The sequence below is a fragment of the Accipiter gentilis genome, chromosome 12, assembly GCF_929443795.1.
Source record: "Accipiter gentilis chromosome 12, bAccGen1.1, whole genome shotgun sequence".
Classification (NCBI taxonomy): domain Eukaryota; kingdom Metazoa; phylum Chordata; class Aves; order Accipitriformes; family Accipitridae; genus Astur; species Astur gentilis.
This window is the reverse complement of record NC_064891.1, coordinates 30788536-30812301: the sequence shown is the minus strand read 5'-3', so window position 1 is coordinate 30812301 and position 23766 is coordinate 30788536. Positions and strand designations below refer to the sequence as shown.

General features: G+C 47.7%; 2 protein-coding genes across 4 annotated transcripts; one reads left to right on the top strand and one right to left on the bottom strand.

Moving 5' to 3' along the window:
- Positions 1–387: 387 nt before the first annotated feature.
- Positions 388–4774, bottom strand: POMK (protein O-mannose kinase). The gene is made up of 2 exons (XM_049815430.1): positions 4137–4774; positions 388–3595 (listed from the first exon to the last, which is right to left on the bottom strand). Exons 1-2 carry the CDS (start codon positions 4422–4424, stop codon positions 2822–2824), a joined length of 1062 nt encoding a protein of 353 aa, XP_049671387.1. The 5' UTR covers positions 4425–4774; the 3' UTR covers positions 388–2821.
- An 80-nt stretch (positions 4775–4854) lies between these two features.
- Positions 4855–23706, top strand: HGSNAT (heparan-alpha-glucosaminide N-acetyltransferase). Of its 3 annotated transcripts, XM_049815420.1 has the most exons (18): positions 4855–5100; positions 5284–5423; positions 5932–6053; positions 7013–7082; positions 7701–7770; positions 8662–8778; positions 8872–8978; positions 9451–9527; positions 10161–10191; positions 17265–17425; positions 17804–17919; positions 18621–18742; positions 19337–19463; positions 19612–19698; positions 20905–20982; positions 21100–21170; positions 21308–21420; positions 22430–23706. In XM_049815420.1, exons 1-18 carry the CDS (start codon positions 4855–4857, stop codon positions 22609–22611), a joined length of 2037 nt encoding a protein of 678 aa, XP_049671377.1. In that variant the 3' UTR covers positions 22612–23706. The 3 variants fall into 3 exon arrangements, with proteins under 3 accessions (XP_049671377.1, XP_049671378.1, XP_049671379.1); XM_049815421.1 differs by lacking the exon at positions 8662–8778; XM_049815422.1 differs by lacking the exons at positions 4855–5100; positions 5932–6053 and having other exon boundaries at positions 5316–5423.
- The last annotated feature ends 60 nt before the right edge of the window (positions 23707–23766 follow it).

Sequence of the window (23766 nt, the reverse complement as noted above, 5' to 3'; positions counted from 1 at the left end):
GAAAGACTGGAAAGAGATGACACTCAAACTTGGTTGAGGTTGGAGCATGTTGAGATTAAAAGGGACGGGAAAGTATACAAATACTATAAGCAAGTTAAAGGGGAAGTAGCCCCTTCAACTGGCATGTGTGGCTCTTCTGACAGACCTTATATCTATCTGTCTTGTTACTACAGACTTGCTAATGCAAACACCATGAGTTCTTTTAGGGTTTTATGGAAGTTTGATAGCAAAATACTGGCTCCAAGGCCAGATCCTGGCTATGTTTGGGCATGAGAGACTGCAACCGCTAATAACTAATGCTAAACTGACCTTCATGCTGCCATCTAGTGTTTCCTCATAGACAGAAACAACATCCCAAAAAAGAGAGTGAAGCTCCGTAATGCTGTATTCAGAACAAATGTAATTTATTCCTGCTGAAATACAACACTGGACAACACACAAGCTGAAGGAGAAGGAATGGGGACGAGACATGCAGAGGTCCCAGTGCTCAGGGTGAATGTTTAGGGAGACGCCTTTTCTTAAAAAAATTTGTAACTATTTCATCCAGGAACAGGGAGACATCTTCACAGCAAGATAATTATTCAGAACCAGAATTTGTCCTCATTTGTTTTTCACTCTGTGAAATTAATATGGCTGTTTGCAAGGTGCAACAGTACACAACAGAGCAAGAATCCAAGCAGAGGCTTGTCTTAACTAAGAAAGACCAGCATAAGAAGCTTGGCAGGTTCTTCTTGTCTGTCCTTGCTACTCTCATAAAAAACGCATGGTATGTTTACTTCACAGCCATCAGATGCTGATTTTTCTTTCAATTATACATGATGGCTAACAAGAAGTAACAAGTTATTGCTGGTGGACTTAGAAAAGATTTGACTCTTGGCCCTTCAAAGCTTGATCTCTGGCTTTGAGGAGCTGTAACAGGATGCTTTTCCAACTGTTGCACATCCTGGATTCATGCTGGAACTGTAGAACTCTAACCATAATAATAACAACTCAAGAGTTCATGGGCTGGATGATGCAATTACAACAGAGAGAGCATTCTTTTTCCCCAGGCTTCTTTAAGGTGTTTTGAGTCAAAGTCCAAAACAAACACGAAGCATCCAAAATCATTGTTCTCTTTTGAAGAAAACCGAGCTTTGCTTCCTGATAATCTGAGCAGGAAAGCTGCCAGGAAGGATTGCACAAGTGAAAAATGGCAAAAATCAGCTAATTTAAGAAAACAGACTGCCCAGAAGGAAAGGAAAGCCACAATGAGCAGCCTTTAAAGGGCTCCTGCTGGGATTGTATGAAATCAGGTAAGAATTTAGTCATTTGCAGGAAAGTTTTCCCATTTAAAATAAAATTTTGGTAGCAGTAGAACACACACGTGTTTGAACATTATGTATACAAACTGACAGCATGTTCTTAGTGCGGTCATAACACAGCTTGTTTAGGTGAAGAGGAAGATCATCACAGCAAAGAACAGAACCAAAGTCTTCAGCAGAAAGGACCATGTAATTCTCTGCTTGCAAATCACCTCTCAAGTCAAAACATGAAAGTTGTCTCAGGCCTGTAGGTCTTTCAAAGACCTAGTCCACAGAACAGAAAGTCCTCAGGTGCGTAATGGTAGAGTCCATGTGTCTCATTCATACTATTCCTGTTTTTTCACCAAGAGAACAAGTACATCCCAATCCCACCAAACAGAGCTTACTGCTGGATTAAGGCATCATTATTCTTCCTCTCCAGCTGTTAGTACCAGGCTGTAACATCCATGTAGGTACCAAAAGCTTCCTCCTGAACACACTGGACAAAAAAGCAGCTTTTCTTTATGCTTAGTGGACTTTGAATTCAGACCCAATTGAGTTGTATGCTCTGAATATAGGGCTTTTATTTTCCAAAGCTCACTTTTAATGCTCATTGCTGTGGAAGGAAGTCACATTCTCTTTCAGTTCATGGTTCTCCCCCCTTCCATCGAGTCATGATGACACTCGGCAAGGGTAAGTGAATGAAAAAAGACATGCTTCAGCTCTCTTCCAAAGTGCTCAGGATTTCTGTGGATTAAAAAAAGAGCAGGAGACTCCTGTTTTACAGCTTCATCTCCAAAGAGTCCATCTGAGAATACCACAGGGCAAAGGCTTGAAAACCAAGAGCACGTGTCTGTAAGCAGTCTCTTCAGGATCTGCATCATCTGCTTGCTTACAAAGTGGCCACATGCTTGCTGGTGTGGGATACGGGGCCCACAGAGCAATGGCCGTACAGCTGCAAAACAACTATGCCCCATCCAGCAGCAAGAGACTGCCGTTGGGGCTCTGGCTTTGGGGTTCACCAAAATCTGAAGTGGACTGGGGTACTCCTTTCTGAGTGACCGCTGCTTTTATGCCATGGGGAAGTGGGTGAGGGCTTTGTGGATAAGACATGGGCCAAAGCCACAGGAATCAACACAAAGCTTGTGGGGAACATGCCATGGTTTCTGCTCTCCAGTCCTCTGCCAATCAGTCTAAGTGAACCAATATTTTTTTTAACCTTTTTTCTGAAAATTTTTTTTAAGAGTTTTTGTGCAAATGTTGCAAAAGAAAATTTATTATTTCTTAAGGAACAAATTTCTTCCCACACCCACATAACTTCATTTCTCTCCCTCCTCCTCTTCCAATGATAGATTAAACATGCCAATGGGAAGCTTGCACAGCTCCAGCATTGGGTGAATTTTATTAATTTTTTTTAATCAAAAGGTACAAGTTCAGTTGTTATTTTCTTCTCAGTTTTAGGGACAGAGATTTTGCCCTTCAGGCAAGCTAAATAAATAGGAAGGACATGAACTTCAGTATGTTGTTTGTCTCATGATGCACTATAACATTTCCCTAGTACCAGGCATGGCTGCCTCCCGAATAAGCAGAGTTAAAACTTTCCTGTAGGTGTCTAAGACCTCTTGGGCAGAAGGCCTTTCAGCTGGGTCCTTCTTCTTACATGCTGCATGGATGTCAAACAAATGCAGTCGCACAATGTCACTTCCTTCAACGTGGCCCAACAAAAAATTGGAGACATCTGGGATTTTCCAGATGTCTGTCTTCTCATCATAGGGAGGCATGAGGTCATCCTCAAACGGCACCTCTTCTCCATAGGGCCAACGCTGCTCAGGAGCTACAAACTCGCCCCGGAGCTCCCGATGACCGCACTTCACCAGCCTGCCGGCACTCCTGTTCACAAGAGGCAAAGCGTCCAGATCATTCACCAGGATGTGAAAGTCACTTGTTAGGAGATACTGAGAGAGCACCTTGTCCAGGTCATTCGAGTCGCACATCACTAAGGTGCCCAGAGGGCTGCTGTGCAGGTACCGAATGATGCTCACATAGTCTATAGCAAGCATCAACCTGCGATGCCAGGTGTTCATGCCCTTGTACTTTGGAATGTGGAGAGTTTCATTCAGGCCCCTCAGGGAGCCTAGAGGATGGTACTCGGTGAGGATTGTGAACTGCTGCTCACAGTAGCCAAGCAGCCGGACAACGTGCTTGCTCTGAAGTGCTTTCAGCATCTTCAGTCCGTGGAGAAAGTCCTCCTTCAGCTCTGAGTTGGTGAGCTGTGAAAGGACCACTTTGTTTTCCTTCCACTCGGAAAGGAAGACCTGAGAACACACAAGACACACATAAGACATGTGGAGAGCCTTCTTCCATCACCTGCTACCAGCTGCTGCTGACCTCCAAGTGACTGCTTAGTCACAACTGCAAATTACAGTCACCAGGCACAGTCAAGCCTTTAGGTAGGGCCACGTACCTGTCACACCAAGTGCTTGCTGAAATCATAATTACATCATGATTTCCTAAGTTTTCTTTGGAAGGGGCAATGCAGATGAAGTAAATGATTTCATACCACCCAACCACCCAGTCTTACTCTGCCACAATTGTACCACGCTCCACAAGTGCTTCACCAATCGCTGTGATTTTGCTTGTATAGCTGGATGTCGTTCGGTGTCAGGGAGGTGGCCCACAGCTCCAGTCACACTCTCCTACCTGTTCTGTGCACCTTATCAGTAGCCACGTACCCCTGGATGTCTACAGTAATGAGCTGCTGCGAGGATAATTGTAACAGCAGCATGGGCATTAATTAGCCAGCAAACAGTGAAAGCTCTTTATCCGCAGGGGAGAAGAAAGGAAAACCAAACTCACCTTTTTCACAGCACCTTCACCAACACGCTTGAGTTTCCTGACTTCCCTATTTATGGTTTCGCAGGAGAGCCACGGGGAACAATTCTTCACCGCTCCCAACCTGAAGTACCCGAAAGGGCAGAGGCTGGGGTCCGTTTCGGCACGTCCCGAAGAGGTGTAAAACTTGTTGAGGTACAGGTAGAGAAGGGCATTCAGGAGCAGGACGGCCGCGAGCAGTAACGCCAACGAGACAGATGACACCTCCCTGGGAGGAAACTCCCTCCTAAAGAAGTGCGGTTTCTTTTCCATGGCCGTGCCTTCTGCATTCTCCGCGAAAGGCCTCGGAGGCTAAGCACGACCCTCTTCCCAGCCTGGGGACGAACTTCTGTGGGGCTTTGTCATTGCAGGCTGCACCGCTGCCTCGCAGACACGCTTGCAGCCCCGATCCTACGAGAAAGGCCACGCGTGGCAGCGGTACACGTTAAAAGCGGCGTCAAGCTCGACGCTCCCCTCGCTCTTCATCCTCCTGGTTTTCTAAACAGGAGGCCCCGGGCTGCCGGCCGCCCCGGGCAGGGACGCTTGACCCCGGAAAACACAGGAGCCGCGGGACAGGGCCGGGGCGGGCAGGAGCAGCAGCAGGAGGAGAAGGAGGAGGAGGACCGGCCGCGCTTCCCGGCCCCGCCGCGGCCGCGCAGGGCGGTAGTGGCGGCGGCGCCGCCCCGGGGCGGAGCGCAGCGACATGGCGGCCGCGGGCCTGGTGGTGGCGGCGGCGGCGGCGGCGCTGGGCGCCCTGCTGATGGCGCCCGGCCTCACGCAGCCGCACGGGGAGGGCCTGCCGGAGGGGAGCGGGGCCGAGCCCCGCGGCGGGGCGGTGGCGGCGGAGCGGCGGCCCCCGGGGCGGATGGACCAGGCCCTGCTGCTCGTCCGTAACGAGCTGCCCGCGCAGGGCCTGCGCCTCGCCGCCCTCTCCGGCTCCTGCCACCAGGTGAGCGGAGAGAGCCGCGGAGGGGTCGTGCCGTGTGTGTGTGTGTGTGAGAGAGAGAGAGAGAGAGAGCTGCTGTGGCCCCTGGGCATCGTCCCTTGTCCTTTCCTTTGCCGCGATACAAAGCAGGACCCCTTCCACTCTCCTCTGGCACTAAGGAGCTCCCTTCACCCTCTTCTTCCACAGTGCTTGTATCAGTTCCTGGCGTTTGTCCCACCAAGCAACGGGAGCCTGAGAAAACCCAGCGTGGCGGCGGTAACGGTCGATACCCAGCATCCACTCATGCTGCTGATCAACGGCTCTGTGGCTGACCGAGAGCTCTGCAAGTACGTGGCCCAGCCCCAGGGAACACCTGGATAGCTCTATCCTGTATTTTGGGGCTTTTTCTTGAAGCTGTGTGCCTATTTATTGCCTGCTCATCACCTCCGTTTTCCTGAGTGTTTAGACCTAGAGTTCAGTCTTCCCCACGCTGCTGTAACCGTGGCGTACGTTGTAATTGTGCTGAAAGGTTCTAGGCGCAAGCAGGAGCCGAAATGGTGTGCGTTGAGCCAGCGTGTGCAAGCGCGTGGTTTCTCTTGAAGAGAGCCTGTCGTTCAAGGAGACAGGTGATGTAGCAGGCGGTGCATGTGTGGTAAAGCATATGTCTTGGGCTAGGGGAGGATAATGCTTGGCAAAAGCAGAGCCAGGTAGCTCCTTGCTGGTTCACGCTGTTATGCCAAGTTTTCAGCTTGCCTTTCCTACAAGCGTTCAGGCTTACAGCCCCCCAAATGCTGCTGTGGTGCCTGCACATAGTGGTGATGGCTCAGCAAGTCTCGTTTCCTTTATCCTTTGCAGGATTCAGTATCATTTTGGAGAGTTTGGCAATTATTCCCTTGTGGTAAAGACCCTAAGTGCAAGCACCAAAACTGTTTCTTGTGACCTAGTCATCAATGAAGGCCCTATCAACAGCTACCTCCGTATGTAATGCTCTGTTTTCCCCTTTCATTCTACAACTTGCATGTCTCCCAGCAGAGCCAACTTCCTAAAAAGCCTGTGCAGCCACTCATGCTGTGCTGAAGATGTGTCGTGGGCTTGCTCCTCTCTCAGCATCTTTACCTCCTGACATTTTATACACCTGTCTTAAGGTCCTGACCAGGATTGAGCCTCTTCACATGATAAACTGTATGACCACAACCTTTTTGAGGCAGGGATTAGCCCAGAAAAATCAGTGGGTGTGTGCCCAGAGGGAGGTATTTTTGTAGTTAGTTCCTCTTCCCCTGCATGTTTATGTATGTACACAAAATCCTCCCTCTTCTTCCCTCTGTCTTGCTTCTCACACAAAATGGGACACAATTCATACAGTATTTGGATTTTTGTTTGTTGTTGTGCTTCTAATTTTAAACCTCGCATCTTGCTTTTTTGTCCATCTCTTTTCCAGGGCTCTTTCAAACTCTTGTCTATGTCTCTTCCATTCTTTTCCTTTACATTAGGTTATTCTTCATCCTTCCAGTTTTTTAGCTGTACAGAAATATTCCCCATGCTTGCAAACCTGGTGTATTACCTCTCCCCTGTCTTCTTCATGTTGAGGCTTTTGTTTCTAAATCTCTAGTTTCTTCTTCAGAACGTTGACTCTTTTCTCACCATTGCCTTGTGATGCAGTGCAGTTGTATTTTGCCTTTTTTTATGCTGAGATGTGCAGTCACTGAGCTGCACTTTGAAACTAGCCTGCTTTTCTTTTGGGTTGTTTTGGGGTCTTGTGGGTTGTTTTTTTTTCTCTGGCACTTAGGCTGGGGATATGCATTGCATGGAGAAGGTGGTGTGACGATTAGGTGGGTTAGGCTTTTTGTCATGTTTGTGTCACGCTTGGCCAAGCCCAGGCTGTGGAATGCTTTTGTTAGACCATTTATAGAGTTGTGTTCTTCTCTTTTTCATGTAGCTATTGTCTTTGCTTTCCTGGTTTACATGGGGATCCTTGCTATCCTGATTGTGGGGCGCCTTTTTATGAAGTAAGTGAACAGTATTGTAATACCTCCTTGCACATGAAGTGGGGCCGCCAGTTTAAAAACATGCATCATAGTGTGGTAGTGCTTCAGAGTCCCACCGTAGCCCTGTTAGCAGATCAGATCCTGTTACCAGGCTGCCATGTACATGTTAAGCTGTGGTAGATGTCCATATGATAATAAATCCAGAGTGATACGATTTCCCTTGAGGGGTTTCTTGCAGCCTTTTTAGCTTGTGTGTAGAGTGGTTACTGCAGAGCAGCTGATGCCTGCTGTAAGCTCACACACGCCCAGCCTCATCCTCCCGTCAAGTGGGAGTCAGTGGGACCTAAGCATGCGTAGCATATGCAGCCTTCATCCTGTGCACTGAATGATGTGAGTCATCCCTGCCTGTAAACAACCCGAGAATAAAGCCCCTGAACCTGAGCTTGTGGCAATGTAGTTACTTAGGTGGGCTTGACTGAGGTCCCAGGTACTGAATCTCAGTATTATGTGTGTGAGCTAGGAAAACAGAAATAGGGACTGTCCCAGCTTTTGATTTATGCTGCTAAATAGTTGATATTAAGATGAAATTGGCTATAAAGTATTTCTTGTTTTGTGTTTTTAACTGTTAATCATTTTCAGAATTGATCCAGTCAGAAACTGGATTTACAAGAAACTGAACCCCAGGGGAACTGATCATCTGATTAATTCTGTGAGTGACCACAGTATCTTTCATTTGCATTCTGTAGTGTTTATATCTCTCAGGAACACACACTATCTGGACATCTGGGGACTTGTTTATTACTAATCATCTTCCCCTTGTGCATGTTCCCCTTGGCAAATCTTGTATTGATGTCAGCCAGGCAATTGTATGTCAATGGAGAGTGCTAGACTGGGTTTCCATGCAAGTTCAGTGGATTCCCAGTAGAACTCTTGCAAGTCTGGAACATATAGCCCTCTTTAGTTCCCTTGAAGCAAACGTGTTGGTGAAAATACTGTCCCCTTCTGACGCAGACAATGTAAGGGAAGGGAAGAAATGCCAGCTTTCATGTCTGCTTCCAGCCCAGTAGAAGTTTTAGCAGTATCTACTCTTAAGTCAAGATTTCTCTAGCAGCCCTAGAGCTGGCATTTCTATGTGAGCTTTGTTTTGTACTAGAATACAGATAGATCATCACAGTCTGGGCTTCACATCTAGGAGCTCCAAATATGTCTCGAATCAAAAGACTTGGGAGCAGAGTTGCAGCAATTCTTGTAGTTGTTCATCTCCATAGCTGTGTTACAGCGCTGTCTGCTTCTCTATGCTGTCACTGGGGGCTGATCAGAGTGATTTAGGAACTTGATTGGAGAGAAGCCACTCCTGTGTTTAAAACGATTCATTTTCTGCTGGTTTAGCTCTCTAAACAATCTCTCTGAGGTGTCAGAAAAGTGCCAGTGGCATGGGATGGATCCTGTTTGAGAGCCAGTGACTGGATCTGCTCAGCTCTGCTGTAAAGCAGCACTCACAGTGACAGCAAGTCTGTGGCTGATTTGGACTGGACCCAACTCTCATGAGTCTCAAACACAGGCTCTTTTCACTGCATTATTGTTTCCATCCTGGTCAAAGGTGGAGTGTGGAGCATCTGCAAATATTATTGCAATATGGTGGAGCCGTGAAGGGGCTAGAAGTAGCAAGTGGGGAAACAAAAGGAAAAGGAAGATGGAGAGAACAAAGATAAACACAGTATGTGAAAGTTTGCAGTTTGATGGCCTTTGTTCCCTAGGCAGCTGATGCAGCTGCTGACTTGTCCTTCGTGCGTCTGGTTTGTTCCCAAAGGAGCTTGGGTCCCCGAACGCAACAGACTCCGTTAGCAGTAATCCCACCCTGCATTTGTGGAGCACAGCCTCTCGGCAGCGGCTGCGTTCCCTGGACACATTCCGAGGGTAAGCATAAGACCTTGCTCAAAAGCAACTCTTCCAAGAAGAATGGGATTTTTCCAATGGCCATCTGACAGTGTATGGAAATATATAGCAGATGGATGGTTCAAGGCGGTCTATTTCACTTGGAAGATAATCAAGGTTTTAATTATTGGATTTTCCAAAACACTTTGCAGTCGATCTAGTTTGAGGAAACATTAAAGTTGTGGCAGAGGGTGGAAAAGAACAACATATGTTCACTGCGAAAACTCTATGTGAAGGAGCTTACTCCGGTTCACCGCCACCCATGATCTTTGAAATGCTGCTTCCTAGTTGGCAAAGCTGGAAACCTTGTACATAATCTTGCTTTAAAAATAAAATGAACCAGATCTCACAGTTAGAAACATTTTAATGGGGGTAAACATTAACTGTGTGTTCATATATATGTATTTCATCAACATGTGATACTTTGCTTGTGTTTTTTTTGTTGTCTTTCTAGGCTCTCTCTTGTAATTATGGTGTTTGTTAACTATGGAGGAGGAAAATACTGGTTCTTCAGACATGAGAGTTGGAATGGTAAAGTACAATTGAGACAGTTAATCTGGGTTTTAACTGCAGTGGTATCTAGATATGGTTACCATTCCAGCTGCTGCAGCAAGCTGTTGCTTAGCTGAAGGCTGGGACACTCTGCCAGTTTGCCTCAGCAGGGTATCTGGCCTGTTAGGTTAATGGGCAAAGCAGTGTATAGTCCTGCTCATTACAACACAGTGATGGGATGGTTTCAGATCACAATCGGTGTGTAACCTTTCCATTTTTGACACAGGTTCATATCTTTAACTTTTCTGTGTTGTTTAATGACCACAGTCAAGCTGATGGTGCTCAATGCTGTACAAACATAATGCCTTGATTGGCAAGCTGATGGGGAAGGGGTCAGGCATTGTGCTGCCCTAGTGGAGAATAGCAAAGATCCCATCCCTAAAATCTTTCCCAAGACACAGCAATCAGTTCTGACCCTATTTTTGAAGAATGGTAAAAGCAGTGAAGCAAGATGTTTAGCTCTTTGTAAGTTTTGTTTATAACATGTTTTAGATTTGGGGGCATCAAATAATTGCAAGCAGCCTGCAATTCCTCTGGAAACTCAACAATAATGTTGTTAAAATTTAGGGAGGGTTTGAGATAAATAATGTGTTCCTTCATATTTCTCTGTAGGATTAACAGTGGCAGATCTGGTGTTTCCATGGTAAGTCTTCCTGAAGAATAGTTCTTGTGTCAAGTGATTCTTTATGTTAAGGGTTGCAAGCAGAACACTATGTGCACCTTGCCTCCATGTGGAAATGTGTCTGGAGGGGAGAATTTGCATTGAACGGTTGATAGGAATCTGCCCGTCCGGATAACAGCATCATCCTTATGAACAGTAGAATTGCTAAGTGCTTTTGGCTGCCCTACATCCTCCTTCCTACCCCCACACAATGTCAGTGGGAGGCCCAGGGTTACCCTGCCAGTGCAAGTGCAGTATCCCCAAGGAGCTCATTGCCATGTGACTGTACTGAAGGCAGTCAGTTTGGCAAGATCCAAAGCTGGACTGATATGTATCCAGAGATAAAATAGCTGAGGGAATTCTGGATTAAGCTAATCTCTCTATAACCAGGGAATGGTCTTACAGGGAAGCAATTATCCCATGTGCCCCTAGCATGCTTCTCTAAAATACACACCGGTTGTGGTTACTCTTGGAGATGGCAGCTGGAGTCGGACTATGAACCTAATCTAGAGGGCAGGAGCGGATCAGTTCTGAATTTGAATCATAGATTTGCACCTTGTGTTTTACTGCTCTGAAGATGCTAATTTAATTTTGGGTAATGGAATTTTTTGGTGGCATATGTATAGCTGCAAAAAAACCAGAATGCAATTACTTCCTTGAACTTTATTGCCTCAGCTGACCACTGGAAGAGGTGGAAAGGACCCATAGTGGAAGTCTGGGAATTTCTAGTAATCAGAGGAAATAAAGTTGTCCAATTTCACTCAATGCATGCATTTCTGTTGGGCCAATGCAGGCTACTCTTAGCTTTAGTGTTTGCTGTCATGCACGTGTGTGATGTGTAGGGATTGGCGCTCGGAAGATCTCGCGATGTACGGAAAGAGAAGGGTTAAGGGAGGCGGGATGACCGACAGGCAGTATATAAGGGCGTGACGCAGTTGAATAAACGCCATTTGCAGCATCCTCATATTGGTGTCAGTGCTCTGTGGCCCAGGGTATGGTGGACCCTGTGCCGAGTCCCACGGGGTGATCAGACGAATGTCTACAAGTGGTGACCCCGACGTGATTGGACATCGGCGGATTACGCGGGGCGTAATCGAAGGCCTGGCCAGGCATGGAAGGAGTCCTGAAGGTGTTGGACTCGTGCTCTAGAGAGGTAAAAATCCCTATGGGACAAAAAGAAGCGAAAGCTTGCCTAGAGCGGCTCCTGAAAGAGGAAGCGATAGAGCGCCCGGGGGACATATTGTCTCCTGAGTGCTGGCCGAAATGCACCGCGGCTTTAGCGGAACGGGCTATGGCGACGCAGCATGGTCCGGAGTTAAAGACGTGGGGGCGGATTAGGGCGATTTTCAGGAAAGTGCGGGAGGAGGGCTTAACATGGAACGAAGCAAAGAGATTGATGCACGCGCAGGCGGAGCGGGGCGTGCAGGCGGATGGGGGGGCACGGACAGAAGGGCTGACGGAGGTAGCGGAGCAGACGCCTCTGGTGCTCCCAGTGCAGCCGTCAGCACCGGCCGAACCACCGGGATACCCTTGGGAGGAGTTTGAACGGGAGCGTGAACGGGCGAGAGAGGAGGAGCGGGAGAAAGATCGACAGTTAATTCAGGAGGCAGAGGAACCCGTGGCTGAGCAAAGGAGACGGGAGAAGGAGAGGCAGAGACTAGAGGAGGCGGAGAGGGCGGTGATGAAGGGATCGGAAAAGGAGCAGGCAGAGGAGGGAGCGGTTCCCCTGTATGATCCGGAGGATTGGGTGCCGGGACGTGTTTTGCGAACCGCGCCACAAGCTCACCCTAAGATGGCGCCGACATCCGCCTTCTCCCCGGATGTCTCTCCGGAGGTCGGGAGAGGCGGAGCACGGCCAAAGGAAGGAGGAAGGAAAGTCAGGACACCCCCTCTTACGCGCGTAGCGGAAGAGGAAGAGAGTGGTCCGGACTCAATCGAGGGGTCGGCTCAACGGTTAGAGGAGGCGTGGCAACTGGTGGGCGGACACCGCTGTCGTCCGCCGCACGCAGCGGTAAAACAAAAGGCTATCTCCGACTGTAAGGCGCAGTCGGCAGCAGCCAGTGAAACGGCAACGCCTATGTCTTTAATACCTGTGTCCGGCCCAGCTGCAGATCCGCTGCAGATGCTGCAGCGAGTAGTAGAGGAGATACAGGAGCAGGTGAAGCAACAGCGGCAGCTGCTACAAGCAGCTGGGGAACAGAAAGGAGTTCCCGATTCACCAAAGATCACGTTGCCAGACTGGAAAATTGTAGCAAAGGAATGTGTTATGGACGGCATACGTTTTGAAGGACCCCCTTTAGTTTGCCCAGTCCGAGCTGGTCCAGGTGGTGTGGGGGTGGAGTGGTCTCCGTTAGATAGCAAGCTTTTACAACAAGTAAAGAAGGCCGTGGATGAATACGGCTTAGGACATCCTATGACAGGCTCTCTTTTAGATGTGGTTTTTTCCGGTTCACTGACTCCCTGGGATTCGCGACAGTTTTGCAGTATGATTTTGACTCCCACTTTTTTTTTGATTTGGAAAGAAGCTTGGACAAATAAGTTGCAGGCGGCACTAGTTGAGGCCCAACAAGAAAGGCCCAACCCATTACCTCATTCGTCAGTACAGCGTCTGCGAGGGTCAGACCCTGGTCAGCTGACGCCGCAGCAACAGGCGGGACAACTTACACCTAGGGAATTAACAACGTCGACGCGGGCAGCGCGTGCAGCCTTGACAGCTGTTGCACCCCTGATGACTCCAAAGGAGCCATGGACGAAAATCAAGCAAGGGGTAGCGGAGGAATTTCCAAAATTTTGCGACCGGTTACAGGGAGCCATAGAGCAGGCGCATCTCCCTGATTCAGCTAAAGGACCAGTATTGTTGGAGTGTGTTAGACAGCAGGCGAATGAAACTACAAAAGCGATCTTACGAACTGTGCCTCTGGGGGCATCCCTTGGAGTGATGGTAGAGGCAGTATTGAAAAAGCAGCGGGAGGTTCCTGATTCAGTGGTACAGTCAGTTGTGGCTGCAGTAAGGGCTCCGGAGCTAAAAGGTAGCCCCGGACAGGTGGTTTGCTACCGTTGTGGTCGCAAAGGGCATAAGAGAGATCAATGCAAAGCAGAGAAGCGTGAGTCAGGAGGTCCTCCGGGGCCTTGTTGGAAATGCGGACTAACAGGACATCTGGCAAAGACCTGCCAAGCGGGAAACGGCTTTCGGGGGAGACAACGGGGCATGCCTCCCCCCACCTCACAAGAGCCCCGCAACGCATCCTCCGCAACGGCGATGGAACAGTCACGGAACCCCAAGTGGCCTTGGTGTTAGATTGCTGGGACAGGCCGCATGTACAGGTCTGTATACGGATAGTGGCCGACAACATCACACCGCGTGAGCTGTGGTGTTCTGCACTCATGGATACAGGTGCTGATGTCTCATGTCTTCCTCATGGTATGTGGCCGGATTCTTGGCCTACTGTACAAAGCCGCTTGGAAGGACTGGGTGGTAACTCTCTGTCAGAACATTCACTGCTGGCTTGTTGGGTTTCTGCCCAGGACTCCGACGGGTCAGTCTTGGTTGCTAATGTCAGACCGCATAAGGCACAGGTGTCTGAGCCTTTACTTGGCCGTGACGTGTTGCAACAATGGGGTGTCCGCTTGTCAAATTTTTGAATGGGGCCACTGTCTACCTGATGCGCCGCGAGCTTGCGGTATGTATGAAGTGGAAAACCACTGATCCGGTTTGGGTAGAACAGTGGCCCCTCACGCAAGAAAAATTACTAGCGGCGACTGAAATAGTAAATAGAGAACTCGAAAAGGGACACCTTGTTGAGAGCACTAGTCCATGGAATACACCCATTTTTGTTGTCCCAAAGAAGGACAAGAACAAATGGCGGCTACTACAGGACTTGCGGGCCGTCAATGCGGTATTGGAAGACATGGGGCCTTTACAACCCGGCCTACCTATTCCCTCTGCTCTGCCAGATGGCTGGCCAATTTTGATCATGGACATTAAAGATTGTTTTTTCTCTATCCCGTTAGCAGAGGAAGACCAAGAAAAGTTTGCCTTTACACTCCCAGCGACCAACCTAGCTGAACCAGCAAAGCGGTATCAGTGGACAGTTTTGCCGCAAGGCATGAAAAATTCACCAACCTTGTGTCAAAGGGCAGTGGCCCTTGCCCTGCAGCCGGTAAGACAAAACAATTCTCAGTTGGTCATCTATCACTACATGGATGATATTTTGGTTGCAGCGCCTTCGGAGGAGTCCCTCCGTTCTGGTGAGCAACAAATTTTACAGGCTCTGCAAGCGGAAGGCCTAGAAGTGCAGGAGGCTAAGACGCAAAAAGGGCCAGCCTGTAAGTATTTAGGGCTCAGCATTGGCCCTCATGCAGTCCGAGCACAACAGCAGATCTTGGAGCCAGTCGTTAATACTTTACATGACTTACAGAAATTAGTTGGAGCTTTGCAGTGGTTAAATGGTGTCTTGCCCATTCCTCCCGATTGGATGAGTCCTCTATATGAGCTCTTGAAAGGACACCACCCGTGGGAGAAAAGGACTTTGACTCAGGAAGCAAAGAACTCATTGAATAGAATTGCAGAACTCATGAGTGTAGAAAGCTTGCACAGATGGCAGCCAAAAGAACCATTGCAACTGTATTTGAGCCTGACAAAGAAGGGTGCTATTGGACTGGTAGGCCAAGGTGAACCCTCGAAGCCTAGGGCTCTATGGTGGATTACATCCACCCAGATAAAAACGGCTTTTCGAGCCTATTCAAAGGCACTGGCATTGTTGATTTTGCGGGGCCGCGAAGTAACCCGTAGGGTGTTTGGGAAAGAGCCAGACAGAATCTGGCTGCCGGTACGTGCGGAAACATGGCAAAGGAACCTGAGCCAACAGGACGAACTGGCTTTGGCCTTTGAGGGTTTTGTGGGACACCTAGCGTATGGGCCCACTCTTGAGGCAAAGACCTTTTTGCCGTTACTGTGTCTGAAGCCAGTCCTACGCATCAGTGAACAACCGGTGCAAGGTCCTACTCTGTTTACAGATGCGTCTTCACAGACGCAGCGAGCAGTAGTTGTATGGCAAGAAGGCACTGATTGGAAAAGAATGGTATACCAGGATGAATCGTGCTCAGTGCAGAAACTCGAAGCCCATGGGATTCGCATGGCTCTTTCCTTGTTTCCTGAACAGCCCTCGAACATCGTAACAGATTCGATATATGTGGCGAAACTGATACACACTATGGCAGAATCTGGCTGGCCTATTTCGGACGTAGCCGTCATGTTGGAAGCAGCGCTTACGCGACGTTCTGCGCCCGTATCAATTATTCATGTGACAGCGCACACGAATCATTCAGGGTTCTATTATGATGGAAATCGTCGCGCTGACCTAGCTGCTCGTCAGGTGAACACTCTACAGCAGGCCCGGCAGTTACACCATGACTTACACATTGGGGCAAAGGCACTGTCACGGCACTGTGACATTCCCTTACACCAGGCACGGGACGTTGTAGCTACTTGTCCTCACTGTCAGCATGCTCCTTTGTGGCTCGCGGGAGTGAATCCGCGGGGGCTAGAGCCCTCGGAGTTATGGCAAACTGATTTCACCATGTATGCACCCTTTCAGCCATCCCCTCACATTGCGGTCACCATCGACACCTGCAGTGGCGTTCTCGTTGCGACTCTTCACAGAAAGGTTACGGCCCGTGCAGCGCAACAACATTGGCTGACTGCCATGGCGTGGTTAGGTTGCCCACGCACTATCAAAACAGATAATGGGTCCTGTTTTACCGCAGCTTCTACCCAACAGTGGGCAGATCGTTGGGGAATCCGACTGCTTCACGGTATTCCCTATAACAGTCAGGGACAGGCCATTGTAGAACGCGCACATCGCACATTAAAAGCCAAGCTTGATGTTCTTAGGGAGGGGGAGCAGGTACCCCAAGAGACAGACCCTCTTGACCACGAAAATCATCAGCAACAAAATCCCAAATGCCGACGTTCTGCTCGTGAGACCCCTGTGCACCGTAATGCACGGTTGTTGGCTTTAGCACTATTTGCACTCAATCAGTTTGCCCATGGTACAGAGTCACAGAGTCCAATGCAGAAGCATTGGCAACAGGCGATAAGGGGAGTAGGGCCACCAGTATTGGTCCGTGACCCAGAAACAGGAAAGTGGGAAGGAGGGTGGCGCTTGGTGACACAGGGAAGAGGGTATGCTGCAGTACAATCATCAGAGCACCCAGACTCACGTGTGCGCTGGGTGCCGTTACGGTGGTTGAAACCAGACCTCAGTCAATAACGATTTGTTGTGAGTTATTTTGCAGGATGCCGTTCAGAAGATCATCTGAGTACCTGCACTGTGGTCGTTGTGACCCTTGGGTGCTTACCAAGTATGACCGCTGTGGACAACAACTCTGGAGACGCACCAGCCGAACATCAAAATGGTGTGACCGATGTTTTGAACACCGCAGATCCACTTTACAGCAACCGCTGTGTGTACCCCATAAGCGGGGGACTATGATATGCTTTTAGACAAAGCCAATCAATTACAGGAGGCAGGTGACAGTGGCTTGACAATCTCCCCTCGTCGACCTGGCAATGGCTCCTGTCTTTGATTGACTGAAAAACGTTGACTCTATTTGGAATCCTTTTGGTGGTGGTTATTATGGTTTGTTGTGGGATACCAGCACTGACTGTTTGCGTGCGGAAACTCTTTATACAGAGTGCGGGTACCCACCAGTACACGAATTACTATGAGGTGGTGGGATCACTTATACCTGTAACGCCAGTTTGTACCGTCGGTCATCCGCCATAGTGAGGGGGGAATTGTAGGGATTGGCGCTCGGAAGATCTCGCGATGTACGGAAAGAGAAGGGTTAAGGGAGGCGGGATGACCGACAGGCAGTATATAAGGGCGTGACGCAGTTGAATAAACGCCATTTGCAGCATCCTCATATTGGTGTCAGTGCTCTGTGGCCCAGGGTATGGTGGACCCTGTGCCGAGTCCCACGGGGTGATCAGACGAATGTCTACAGTGATGAGACATCCATCAGCTCCATTTCCCATCTGTTGTGTTCTCCAGGTTTGTGTTCATCATGGGGACATCGATATCATTGTCACTGAGCTCCATGCTGAGGCGGGGAAGTTCCAAGCAGAAGTTGCTTGGGAAAATCCTCTGGAGGAGTTTTCTGCTAATCCTGCTGGGAATCATAGTTGTGAATCCCAATTACTGCCTTGGACCATGTGAGTAGAACTTGCTCTCTTCCTTGTATTTCTGCAACGGTTGTTCTTGCCTCCTTGGCTGGGCTGTTGAGAAAACAGTGTCAGCCTTGCTGTACTGACCAGTTGCATGGGGGCAGTTTGGTATCCTGTAGAGTGCTGTTCAGTTCTGCACTGATGTAGTTCTCTTTGTCTGACCCCTGTGCCGACCACTGTTTATCGTCTTAGTGGTGACTTTCCCAGGGTTATGATTTACAGAAAGTGGGGTGGCAGAGTGGGGATGTCACTTGTACCTGCAGGTGCAGTGGGTCTCAGCTCTCCCTGGAGAAGGTTAGCTTTCGTATTTACAAAAGAGCCCATGTCTGCTCCTCTTCCACATTGCTTGCATGTTTTCTTTTCCAGTGTCCTGGGATAATCTGCGTATTCCTGGTGTGCTCCAGAGGCTGGGATTCACATACCTGGTGGTTGCTGCTCTTGAACTCCTGTTTACAAGAGCTGGGGCTGAGAGTAGGACCTTGGTGAGTTACATGGGGAGATGACAAGTGATACTGGTGTAGGGTTTGGGAGCTTTTGCTCTTGTTTGGGCACAAAGACCACATGGGAAATGATGAGAAAATGTAGCGTCTTACCTGATGTGTAGTACAGTGTGACCTGGCAGAAATTTCGGGGAACACACACTCTTCGGTGTCCCAGTCTGCATTTTATCGTATCTAGCTTTGCTTTATTTGAGGATTTCGCTGATCCATTCAGATGGTGCTTAGAAGCAGGCATTGCCAGGCACTTTGATGACTTTCCACCACCAAGGGACCTCAGGGACAGGCATCTATATGCGGAGTCCCGTGGCCTGTGTTTTGTCCAGTTAATTTTGGTAGTGTTTTTTCACAGCAGGGGAAAGTAATACTGCTTTTTGGCCTTTCTGGAGTCTGTTTTCCCAAAAGGCTTTTGTTCTACTCATGAATCAAAATCCCTTTTGACATTTACCAACCTAAAAAACATTGTGGGCTTTTGTTTTGGTTTGGTTTGTTTCTCTCCCTCCCCCAAGTAACTAAGTGTCTGGAAATCATTTGTGAAGATGAAAGGTCTGTTGGTTGAACCCAGTTCTGTAATGACAACAGCTCCCTCTTGTATCTGGGAGACTGCCTGCCAGGAAGTACAGGATGTCCCCAAGGGCATGTTTTTCACTTGCCAGCTAATAAGCCCCTCCCTCCATCTCATGCAGGAGATGCCATGTCCTGCTCTGCAGGATATTCTCCCCTACTGGCCACAGTGGATTTTCATTCTGATGTTAGAAGTGATTTGGCTCTGCCTGACCTTTTTGTTACCAGTGCCAGGTTGTCCCAGGTAAGACTCTGCACTCAGACTACTTTCTGTGGGGCATCAGATTGGCTTTCTTCTGTTGAGTAGAAAATACATTTTATTAGCCATAGGGAAAGAATGAAGAGGAAAGCTTTCAGGCCAGCAGGGTTAAAGGAAGCATTCATCATGTGAAAAACCTATTTACTTTGGTACTGAAGTACCAGGTGTTATAAAGGTGATGTCATTGTTCCTTTCTATCTAAAGAGGATTAAAATCTCCCTGAGGTCTGTGTACAGCAATATATGATCATTGCAATGTCATCCCTGTCTCTATCTTTGCCCCTTTAAAGGGTCAGAACTTGCAGAGCCGGTGGAGCAGCCGGCTGGGTAGCCAGGGCTCAACTGAAGCGTTGCTTTAGGCTCCCGATACTGCCTGCCTCCTCGTGACCCAGCTGCTTGTGGCATTGCAATAATCAAAACAAGGTGGCCACCACCCAGCTGTCATGTAGGACCTGTGTTTCACTGTGTGCCTCTGGCTAGGGAAAATATTGAGCATTTAGTGGCTGGGCCAGTGGCCCTGCTACTATTCAGGTGGAGTGTACCAACACTTTGTGCCGTAACCTGTTTGCCTCTGTCCTAGGGGCTATCTCGGTCCTGGGGGCATTGGAGACTTTGGAAACTATCCCAACTGCACTGGAGGAGCGGCTGGTTACATTGATCGTTTGCTTCTTGGAGAAAAGCATATATATCAGCATCCCTCTTCAAGTGTAAGTAGCTTTTGGTTTGCAGCGTGAAGCCACAGGTGAGCACTGAACATAGCTGTCAGGAGTGGCTTGGAAATGATACATGCGGGGGGATGGAAGAGAAAGGAGACTGGTTGCTCAGGTGCCCTGTAACAACTCTTTTCTCTCTAAGGTGATTTACCAAACAACAATGCCATATGATCCTGAAGGGATCCTGGGGACCATAAATACCATTCTTATGGCATTTCTGGGACTGCAGGTACCTCTTTTCTTTCTGGCTGCGTGCTATAATGGGAAGATTTGAAGGAATCTTGGAAGTGGGGAGGCAACTTGGTTTCTTCATTTAAGGCCGAGACTGGTTCTAACAAAACCTTTTCCAGAGCAATGCTTTCAGGCTGACTTAGCCTGAGGTGAGTGTCAGAGAAGTGGAATCTAACTTGGCAGTAGCTTGCATTAGATAAACCAAGACTTTTTCTCAGTTTTTCTAAGGGATGGACACAAGAAGTTTGCAAAATATCCACCCAGAAACTTCCTTTGCTTGTTTTAAGGTTGGGCTTATGCTGGGAGTAGGCTGGCTCTGCATGTTGGAAAATAGGGCCAAGAGACGCACAGACTTCACAGCTTCATTGTAAACATACGGTTTTAAAGGTTGCAGCTTGTACATGTCCCCCATTGCTAATTTTCCGCTTGATATGCAGTGTTAGCTGTCTTGCATAGGTGCTATGGGTGTGCTCACCTTCCCAGACACGAGGGAGGCAGGGGTTCACATCAGTGTTACCAACCAACATCAAAACCTCACAGCTCACCACTGTGTTTAAAATAGGATATCATGATGCTTTTTGATGCAGTTCTAGTTAGTCATTGCTGGCTTTTCTGTCTGTGCAGCAGCTGTTAACCAAACTGAAACTCTTGTGCTGGGAAAGGAATATTACCGCATGTAGCACTGGGTAAAAATTGATTGGGAATCTCTGTGGGGCGGAGCTTGGAACAGAAGTGTGACACTGAAGAATTAGTCATCACGACACGCTTCTCAGTGGTGCATGAAAAGGAGTGTGCTCCGAGCAGGCCAGGGTGCGACGTGGCGCTGTGGAGAAACTGTTGGGGCTGGCTGGGGAGTTGACGTGGCACTGTTCCTTCGCGCAGTCCTTGCTGAGGGAGGTGGAGCTTGAGTCACATTGTGTTAACCTAATAAGGTTGCTTGTTCCCTTCCTCAGTGTTAATGTAGCAGGGAAGGGAGAAAAGGTGCACTTCTACTGCCGAGTGGGTTGCATTTACATATTTTCCCCATTTGTGTCCATTCTTTGCAAAGAGTTCCCATTCTGAGCCTTTCAGCCACTTAGTTGATACAAATCCTGTTTCACGTTCTCTGTCTTGGCACCGGTAACCGGTGGCAAGTATGCCTGGCTCTCGAAATGTAGTAACGTTTATGGGCATTAATTCATTTTTTGTATTCTTTTTATATTAGGCAGGAAAAATTATCTTGTTCTACAAAGACCAGCACAAACAAATTATGAGTCGGTTTGTCATATGGAGCATAGTAATGGTAAGTCAGATAGTTAACGTAGCTCTTTAACAGACGTGTATTTTTATGCAACATAAACTTGGTATTTCTGAAACATGTTGCAGTGGTTATATAAACTTTAGCAACTTTCTATTTCAGGGAATTATTTCTGCTATCTTGACAAAATGTTCTAAAGAAGAAGGGTTTATTCCCATAAACAAGAACTTATGGTAAGCAAAAAAGCATACAACTTTTAGTATGATTTTGTTAAAGTACTATTTTATCTTGGAGAATGTTATACCTTTCTTATCTTGAGATCTGTCTGTATCATATAGTTCTCTAATCTTGCTACTGAAAACGTGTGTAGGTCAATATCGTATGTGACAACCATGAGCTGCTTTGCCTTCATCCTCTTACTGCTGATATATTACCTTGTGGATGTCAAGAGACTATGGTCAGGTGCTCCATTTTTCTATCCAGGTCAGTAAAATCATGGCAGGAAACTTCTTATTCCTTCCAATTCCTTCTGCACTGATACTATACTTTTATGTATTTCGTGCTTCCCTTGTCTTTAAAAGAGTTGGGATTTAGAATGAGGTAACCTGAAGGATGCCAGAATGATTAACTTGAGCTGAATCTTTGCACAGAACTGGGACACTCGAGACCAGATACTTATGAGAGGGACTGTCAAGAATGAGAGCTGGAAGCCTCTCTTGCCCAATGACTGTTCTCAGTTTGGTCTTGAGTTAAGGTCCCAGGGAACCGCTGCCTAGTACCAAGCAAAATACCACAGCTAGTTCGTAGTTGGTTTTGGAAAGGACTGCTGCGACTTGGGTAACCTAATGGGAAACTCCAAGGCCTGTCAACAGAGTAATACCACTTCTGAAGATGTGGAAGACTAAATCCCCTGGGCAGCCATGTAGGTTCTGTCTCTGTGTTTTTAGATAAGCCTGTCTCCCAAAGCATCCCACTGTGGTTTTAACCACACTGGGCTCTTGACAAACATCAGAGTACAGAATGCGAAACCCACAGCAGAGGGAACCTTTCAGCAGCTTTGGTGTCTGGACAGGAAGATGGGTAGGGTGACAGCATGGTATCGTATCTCCTACCAGAAATCCCAGAGCTTTGAAGGGCAGTCAGCATTTGTTTGTAAAGGCAATAGTTTTGACCAAATAGCTTGGCACTTGGCCATCCTGAAGACCATACCTGTGATTATTCTCCTTGTCAGTAAAATTGCAGGATACTGATTTGGTTGTATTTTCAATTTAGCATATAGGTTGTCTGTATTTCTTTCCAATAAACGTTTTGGGGGAGAGAGGCCCTCAGACTGTATTTGAAAACACACGTGTAGCATCTTTGGGGCAAGTAACATTAGCTGCTGTTGTCTCGGTGCTGCTCTGTTTCAGAAGTCTGGCATGCCTCTGCCTGCTTACTCTGAAGCAAGCTGATATCTGCTCATTCAGATGGTATGACCTGTGCTTACTTTCAGGAATGAACTCAATCCTGGTCTACATTGGACACGAAGTGTTTGAAAACTATTTCCCTTTTAAGTGGAAGATGCAAGACAGTCAATCCCACGCAGAGCATCTGACTCAAAACCTCACTGCAACAACTCTTTGGGTCATAATATCATATTTACTTTACAGGAGAAGGATATTCTGGAAAATCTGATAAGAGGTGGTCAAGGTGTAGCAGGCCTAGATTCTGATGGGGCAAGTGCCTAAGGTGGATTAGCCTGAAATATTGCCACTTGTGCTAGGCAGTATTGCTAAAAAGGGATACTAGTTCAAGTTTACAGTGCCATGGGAAGTTATCATCAAGGCACTTTTATGTGACTTAAGGGACAATATTTTCCTATTTAGCAAAAAACTTACTAGTCTGCTGCAGTTGCTCTCTTTCTGTTTTCTGTAAATATTTTACTGATCTCTCTCCTCAATATAGAGAAACAACATACTGCAACAGTTGGGCAAAGACAGCCTGATGGTGCTTACAAAACAAACTGCAAGGGATATGGGTGGTGACTGCAAGGGGTTATCAGAATGGGACTGTGGTAACGGTCACTGCATCTGACAAGGCACCCCCTAACTCACATGGTCTGGAGTTTGCATATACCCTTGGTACTTGCCATGTGCCTGTGCCACTCTGGCTACTGGCACACACTTAAACTCAGCCATCTTTTTGACTTGGCAGCACTGGCAGCATCCTCAGCCCTGCACTTGGGTTGGCGGTACAGTGACTGTCTGGGAAAGCTCAGGGGCACCTCTGTGCTACAGCATGCTCTAGAAAGTGGTGACTCAACTGATCATTCTTCATTGTGTTCTTCCAATCTGGTCTTGGATCAAAACCTTAGGTTTAGGATCCTGCTGAAGCCTGCTGCCAAAGATGTCTTCTGTTGGCTTATTACTCAGCATGCTGCTGCTACAGGTTTAACAGCCCATCTGTGCATGTTCTGGGCCTTTTGTGTTACATACCTCTAGCATGGATAAGGTCCAAGTTTCACGTGCTACACTCTAAGAGTGCAAAAAGGCCAGTTCCTATTGACTTTGTATAATCACTTGGATATTACCAAAGTTTGATCAAAGCAATTCTCTTTAAAAATGGATTTACATAAGGGCCCTGAATCTGAAAACCAGCAATACAGGTAGAATTCAACTAAAAAGGAGGAGACAGCAGACCCATTCAATGTAAGATATTAGTTTTTGGCAACTTGGGAAATTCACTTATGCTGTAATTTCCAAACTAGTGCTAATAAAAAGCCTGAAATACCTTGCTATGTTCTCTGTGTATGTATAAAGATGGAAAGAACTAAGATGCACACCTTAGTAT

What these genes read in the sequence shown, in the direction of transcription:
- POMK (XM_049815430.1), bottom strand. Translation starts at nt 4,424, where the DNA reads ATGGAAAAGAAACCGCACTTCTTTAGGAGGGAGTTTCCTCCCAGGGAG. An exon ending in GTGAAGGTGCTGTGAAAAAG is followed by an intron (nt 3,596 to 4,136) that starts GTGAGTTTGGTT and finishes GTGTGTTCTCAG; the next exon opens with GTCTTCCTTTCCGAGTGGAA.
- HGSNAT (XM_049815420.1), top strand. Translation starts at nt 4,855, where the DNA reads ATGGCGGCCGCGGGCCTGGTGGTGGCGGCGGCGGCGGCGGCGCTGGGC. An exon ending in TCTCCGGCTCCTGCCACCAG is followed by an intron (nt 5,101 to 5,283) that starts GTGAGCGGAGAG and finishes CTTCTTCCACAG; the next exon opens with TGCTTGTATCAGTTCCTGGC. An exon ending in CCCTATCAACAGCTACCTCC is followed by an intron (nt 6,054 to 7,012) that starts GTATGTAATGCT and finishes TTTTTCATGTAG; the next exon opens with CTATTGTCTTTGCTTTCCTG.